The sequence below is a fragment of the Caenorhabditis briggsae genome (assembly GCF_000004555.2).
Source record: "Caenorhabditis briggsae complete genome, chrIV, whole genome shotgun sequence".
NCBI classification, from domain to species: domain Eukaryota; kingdom Metazoa; phylum Nematoda; class Chromadorea; order Rhabditida; family Rhabditidae; genus Caenorhabditis; species Caenorhabditis briggsae.
This window is the reverse complement of record NC_013487.2, coordinates 14,107,730-14,114,992: the sequence shown is the minus strand read 5'-3', so window position 1 is coordinate 14,114,992 and position 7,263 is coordinate 14,107,730. Positions and strand designations below refer to the sequence as shown.

The following is a 7,263-nucleotide window of genomic DNA, read 5'->3' as shown; positions in this document are numbered from 1 at the left end:
AATTTTGTTAATTTTCAAGGTGACTTTTTCCACAAAAATCCGACAAATTGCAAGAAAAAAAATGGGTATGGATATTGAATATTTGATGAAAAAGGCCAGAAAGTAATTTTAGGAATACATTGGTGAACTGGGAATGGAAATCAGAAAACTTCGAGAATTAAAAAAGTGACAATTGCTTAAATTTTTTTTCTGTTTCAAAATTTTCCTATTCGAATTTGAATTATTGACGATTCCAATAGTTTATTCGTGCTTTGTAACAAACTCCTGTTTCTGAAAAATATAATTTCACGAATCCCATGATTTTAACATTCAACTGACACCCCCCTCCCACCTATTATTGCCCCCCCCCCCCCCCATTCTAACTCTCAAAAAAAAACGTGGTGGGGGTCAGTTCGAAAATGTCGCGGTTCTGAAATGTCGCAGTTCTGAAACATCGCGGTTCTAAAATGTCGCGGTTCTTAAATGCCGCGGTTCTCAAACGTCGCGGTTCTAAAATGTCGCGGTTCTCAAACGTCGCGGTTCTAAAACTTCGCAGTTCTGAAACGTCGCAGTTCTAAAATGTCGCGGTTCTGAAATGTCGCGGTTCTAAATCGTCGCGGTTCTCCGGTTACAAAACTTGAAAAAAAAACCGAAAATTATCCTTAAAATTACCGATTGTTTTCGGTAAATTTACCGGTAGTTTACCGGTAAATTACCGATACGTTACCGGTAAATTTACCGAAACCGTACCGATAGCACACACTGGTTTGGGGGGGGGGGGTGATACTCGGGTGGGGGGCGATTCTTGGTTTTTACCTAACGATCTTCCAAAATCGAAAGCTTCAAATGACAATTTTCCGAGGACCAATATTTTAATTATATTACAATTTTTTGAAATGTCATGTAAAAGTCATATAAAGCACATTTTTTTGATTTGAAATTTTCTTTTTTTTTTCGTATATTTACCGATTTTTGTTTAAGTACAGTAATCCGTAGGAAATTTGAGATTTTGTGGTACGAAAAACTATACTAATCATTGGATAAACACAACTTTTTGTGAATCCTGGAACATTGTAAAATGGAAATGTACAGAAACCTGTAAAAAATTGGAAAAAATTGTTTGCTGTTTCAAAAATTTTTGGTAAAAAATTTAGACTTTTTTTCATTCAAATGAATTAAAATTCACAAATCGAAAGATAACGATCAAAACTAAAGAGGCTTCGAACTACAGTAATCCAAAAAAACTTATAATCCTTTTTTTGTTTTCAGATTTTTTCAGAAAAAAAGACAATTTCAGAAGAAGAAATACAAAACTTGAGAAAAATAATCAATTCAACGTTTCCTTTTTTCAGAAATTTCAGAAATTGCACTTTTGAATCTTTAGAATTAGCTTTTTTTAAAATTGAAATTGCCAAAATAGATTTGACTGACTTCTGAAACTTTTGATATGTGGTAAATTATCTGAAACTACCGTATCTAAAAATTTATTTTTGCTTTTTACGAAGACTCACCTACACCAAAAAAAGTTAGAAATTCTGAGTTTTCAGTTTAAAACGCAAGACATTCTAATTTCGTCAGAATTCTAAAAATGAATTTTGAGAATTCCGACGACCAAAATGTTTTTTTGTGGAAAAAGATTTTAATAGGGAAGAAGGACGAGGGTTCGCCATTTTCCAATTTGCAATTTTTTTCAAATATATTCACCGATTTTTGTCCGAAATTCCAGCTTTCTGAAAAAAAACTTGAAAGCCTGGAAAAGTTGGGAAAGAAGGCGGCGGACGGCTGTGAACTAACTTTTGTATATTTTTGACTGCCTTTTCGAGGATTCTGGATTTTTCCAATTTTTGCGATAAGATTAGGAAAATACATGACTTTTAAAACATTTCAATGCAATACAAAAATTTGGAATTTCGGCTCTTTATGACAAGGGGGGCCCATGAGAAAAGGGGGGGGGGCCAAGTCAAAAAGGGCCCATAGGTAAAAATGTGGACTAAGTTAAGATTTACCAATTTTTTCTAGTTTTGTGACCGTTTTCATTAAAATTTCGAACTTTGAACCCTTTTCATAATTTTTTGAAAATTTCAGTTTATGTCATTTTTTGCATATTTTTTTTGTCTATTTTTTAGTTACTAATCCTGGAAAAAACTGAAACTAGCTGAATAACTTCAAATTACACAGTTAAAATGGAAAAAATAGTGTTGTTTATGCAAAAAAAAAACCGGCCTATACTGAAATTTTTTGAAGTGACAAATTTTAGTGGAAACAAGCGAAAAGTACTAAATTTTTATAGAAACATTCGAAAAACTAGAAAAAATTGGTAAATCTTAACTTAGTCCACATTTTTACCTATGTGCCCCCCTTTTCGCTTGCCCCCCCCCCCTTTTCTCATGGGCCCCCCCCCTTGTCCTAAAGAGCCGGAATTTCTGTACTGTTTCATGCATCCTTGCAAACTGACTGACTTGGGCCGATTTCATTGGTGGTATGATACTCTTCATTAAGCTCAATATGTTTTGAACAAACTATATCAGATATCATAGAACACGGTGAATAAATCACGAAAAAAGCACAGCTAGTGTTTGTTGACGCGTTTCTCGTGCATCGGCAAAAAAACCAAAAATCAAAAAGTTTAAAAGTTCCTTTCTCCTCCCTCATTTTTGAGATTTTTTAGGAAAAATTTATATCAAAATGTTCTCCACAAAATTCTGCACAAATGTTACCTAATTCAAAAAAATATACGTTCGGTGGTATTCGAACAGGTCAGCAAAACCTCGAAAAATTGAATTTTTCAGGTGATTTTCTGAAAAATGTATCTCCTCCTTCAATTCTTAACCAAATTTGACGTTCTTTGGCTCATTTTGTGTGCTTTTCCCGCCTTCATAATTGTTACCTATTTTGAAATTAAAAATTTTGACCTAGAATTTTTAAATGCCGAAAAAGCTAATTTTCCACTGTATCGGGAAAAGCGCCAAGAAATCAGAAAAAAAAAATCAAATTTCGCAAATTATTCAACGTGTAGAACTCAAGAAGTACTACAAAATGAAAAAAGTTAGAACCGTGTCTTGTCTATTAATAAAGCTAAAAGCCATAAATCTTCCTATCCGTGCTTACCGTACCTCAAAAAACCTCTGGAAAGTACCTTGTTTCCCTTCCTTCAGGAATTGTCTTTGGAAATCTACAAAATTTTCCAAGCAATATTTATTCAGCATAAAAGAAACTGCACAGTTCAAGTTCAATCTTACGTTCGAATCTACCGAGAAAGAGAATCAAATCAAAGCAATTAACAAAGAATAAAGTGGAAAAGAAATTAACGGGACAGATTTAGGACGAAAAGTGAATTGCTGAAAAAAATCAATAAATTCCAGAGAAAATGAAAAATCAGAAAGCGATTGAGATCGAGACAGTGTTTAGATCGAAAAAAAAATCTGAAAAAATATCAGAAAGGACAGGAGAAAATAATCTGATAGACCTTCTTTGGAGCATTTAGCTCGATAGATCAAAAGACAGGAGACAGGAAAAGAGGCGTCTGGAGCCTCCGGGCCGGGACCATTATCAGGGAAATTAGACAACAAGAGATCATTAAATTTAAGAGAATCAGAGGAGAAGGGAAATTTCGCAAGCGATAGATACAGAAAATGGATGATCAGTAGATCAAAAAAAGAATAGAAAATTCAGATGAGGCTTTTCAGAGCGTCTTCAGCGTTATCCGAGCCTTCTGAGGCTACTGTGGCGTCTTCTGAAGCCACTTGGACGTTTGAAGTCCCCATTTCGGCATTTGTTTGAGCCTCTGTAGTCTCCAGAGCATCTGAGCCCGTTGGAGCAGTCAATTCTGCGTTATCCGAGCCCACTGGAGCTGCTGGAGCATCTTTTGGAGCCTCTGAAGTCTCCGAAGCATCCGATCCAGCTTCCTCACCCACATTGATCAGATCCGTCGCTTCCTTGGCTGCCTTCTCCGCGGCTTTCTCTGCGTCTCGCGCGATTTCAGCCTCTTCAACTCCCGGTGCAAAGAGTCCAGTTCCAGCCAGCCGATCCTCGGTCAACTTCATCAGAAGCAAGTTCAGCTCGCCGTAGAACTCGTAAAACATTGGTGGGGTCCACTTTCTCTTCCAGTGCAAGTTGAGCCTGTCATGAAACTCACGAAGGATCGGTGGATACTCATCGAGTGGTCTCTGGAATAAAAAATTCGATAATCGATTGATGTTAGAAATGTGTACAGTACCGGTCCATAAGTTACCGTAAACGTTCTAATAGAAGGTCCCCTATATTTTCACTTTGAGCTCAATTATCTCAATTTTTATAAGAGATATCAAAAATGCATAAAGTCCTCAATATTAAAAGTTAGGGGCCTATAACAGGTTCTACAGTATCTTAATGACCGGTACTGTATCTCCAACTCACCCTAACCCATCGTCTTGTCATCTCATCCAACGTGATCTTCCGTTCTGCTTTCTCTTCTGGAGTCCTCGGATCATTTGGAAACGTTGGAAGGTTTTCCCAAACCTTGTTCCTGGCCACAAGGAATTCCTCTTCTTCCATATTGACTCTCAAACTGCAAACCAAGCAAGTCTCATCGATAACAAGCAGTGGAAGACGTCCATCCTCGATGAGTCTCAAGATCTTCGCAGGAGACAACTTCTTCTTCAACTTTTGAATGTAGTACAGACTCATTGTTGGTCCTCCCCCATCCGTTTGATGACGTTTCTCTCCATCGGTGTACTCGAACTTCTCCTTGTCGCTCTCTTCCTGAAGAATCGCCTCGGTCTTCTGGAGATAGGCTTCGATGAGCTTGACGTTTTGTATGCGGGTGTTGGACTTGATTGGAATAGCGCAGATTTGCTCGTGGAGCTTTGGAAGCACCTTTTCGCCAGTGAGCACGGTGTGCTCGCTGAAGATGCGCCAGAGTTCTGAAAAGTTGAAATTAAGTCAGAAATCTCAAATTAGGTCAGTATCCTTAAACGTTTGATTCTCAGCCAACGGACCCTTTAAGCTCAAACACCTAAACTGAAAACTGACTCATAATTGAACAAAATGACATCTCCTGCTAATTTTCAGCAGCGCAATTATTAGCCAAATCTAACAAAACTTGATGCATTGCTTGAAAGTCTTAAACAAGCTATTTAGGCACTGGAAGTGTTACAAATGTCATTCTAATGTAAACGGAGTGTCGAATATGCCAAAAACCGAGCATCAGCTGAAATGACAACATTAGAAATGCCGAAAATGCCAAAAAAAATGCCGAAAATGCCGAAAATGCCGAAAATGCCGGAAATGCCCACATCAGCTCAAACCATATAATTTACTTTGTTTGCTTTGTACAAAAATGTTGTCAACTACAAAAATGAAGCTCTTATTTTGTTTAGTATACTCTGATATTTTCAGACGAATTGAAAAATTATGGAATGTTTTTTGTAGGACTAAAGTTGACTATATTTCACAGAAAATGTTAAAATTACGGTTTTTCAATAGTGTTACTGTAATTACGACAAGGTAAACTTTAAGGTAGGATAGTTCAAACAGCTGAATTATAGGTGAAAAAAGCTTAAGCCAAAAAGAAAGTTAAGCTTAAAACTAGCCTTTTAAAGTGAAGCTTGAAACGATTAATTCAAAAAATGACGCCTGAAAGTTGCGCTCAGAAAGTTAAGCCTATAAAGATTAAGCATAAAAAGGCCAAGCTAAATTTCAAGCTTCAAGCCAACTGAACTAGCTGCAATTTAACTTTTAAAAATTTGAGCTAGCTTCAAGATTCAATCTAGCTCAAATTTAGTTTGAAGATTCAACCAAGACTGAAGCTTGAAGCCAACTTTAGCATGTTAAATTTAAGCTGCAAGCTTGTTTCAAACTCCAAACTAGCTTTATGCTTCAGACTAGATTTGAGCTTCAAGCTAACTAAATTAATCAAAGTTGATCTAGCTAAGCATGAAAAAGATAAAGTTCAACATACCAAAGTACTGCTCGACGCTCAAAATCCACTTCCCCTCCATCTTGAGATATTCTCTCAACTCGAAAAGTGTATCCGGATTCTTCCGGAAGATGTTCAAGAACGTTTGGAGCAGATAGTTCAAGAGTCCCTTTCGAAGACAACGAATTACCAAAGATTTGAGGATTCCTGGAAAAAGAAGTTTATATGTAAAATCAACTTATCAATGGGAGAGATTAATTAAACTTCTATGAAGACTTTCAAATGAAACAGTGATTTTCTAAAAGTCAGAAGTTTAAAAATTCGAAAAAACGAAGAGAAAAGAAAAATCTCGGCTCACTCGAAGCTCGTTTTGCCTTGTGAATGTCGACTGAGCTCCGTCGCTGCTCAAGGGGGCGGAGCTTGGAGAGAGGAAGAGAGTCGAGACAAAACGAAACAGCAAAAAAAGGGGAGGAGCTTCGAAGAAGAGAGCCAAAAGTGGGTGGAGCAAAAAAGCGATGAGTGAGTAGGTGGACCAAAAAATGACGAGAAATCTCGCTTTACAAAAAAAAGTAAAGGAGGAGAAGAGGGTGTATAATTGATGACTGACTGACGTCTTTTTTTTGGAGGCATCCTAAATTTACAAAAAAAAGCGAAAGGAAAGGAGATGACAAGATAAGCGGAAACTGGCGAGATTCGAAAATTATGGGCCATGTAATCAATGGTCCACAGAGGGGGACAGAGCATTCTTATAACTTTGAACAAAGAAGGTGAATATTGTATACACTGATGTATAGGCAAACAATTAATCTTTATTTTCAACAATTCACTTTGTAAAAAAACTTGAAACAGTAATTTTTGATAACATGTTAAAGGGGGACTCCGACCAAAAATTTTTATTGCATTCTCATGTGTATTAAGTATCCCATTTTCCGATGATTATCCCGATGCCATCCATATCAAGATCCCATGTCCCCGAATGACTTGCTGCAAAATGGACCAAATTGGACGTCACGACTCTCCTCGCAACCCGCCTATACACCCTTGGGACGACCCCAGGCACCCTAATTCTGCATCCTGCTCTTCACCATTGCCCTTTGCCATAATTATAATTTCTGCCTTCAACTTTTTCACATAATTATTCTTTATAAATATTTTGTGTGAATATTATGTGTTTCTTAAAAAGAAGAGTGGAAGCTTGTGGTGCTGCCTTTCTTTCAAGAGGCAATAATCAAAACAATCGACGGAAAGGCTTGATGGACACTTTTGGTGGGGTCCTATTTTTTTTTGCTCACAATGGTTTAGCAAAAACAGAGGTCTTGCATTTTTCAAAAACATGTCTCAGGGTTAACAACATCACGTGACATTCATTCGACTTTAAAGTTTGCCGG

The 7,263-nt window shown here is 37.1% G+C and overlaps 1 protein-coding gene across 1 annotated transcript in view; it reads right to left on the bottom strand.

Moving 5' to 3' along the window:
- Positions 1 to 3,647: 3,647 nt before the first annotated feature.
- CBG26707 overlaps positions 3,648 to 7,263 on the bottom strand; it is a gene marked incomplete at both ends in the record, with an annotated part of 6,248 nt that continues 2,632 nt past the window's right edge. The window contains 3 exons of the mRNA XM_045236166.1: positions 3,648 to 4,145; positions 4,375 to 4,880; positions 5,918 to 6,082. Coding sequence (XP_045100697.1) covers positions 3,648 to 4,145; positions 4,375 to 4,880; positions 5,918 to 6,082 — 1,169 coding nt within the window. The remainder of the gene's footprint in view (positions 4,146 to 4,374; positions 4,881 to 5,917; positions 6,083 to 7,263) is intronic.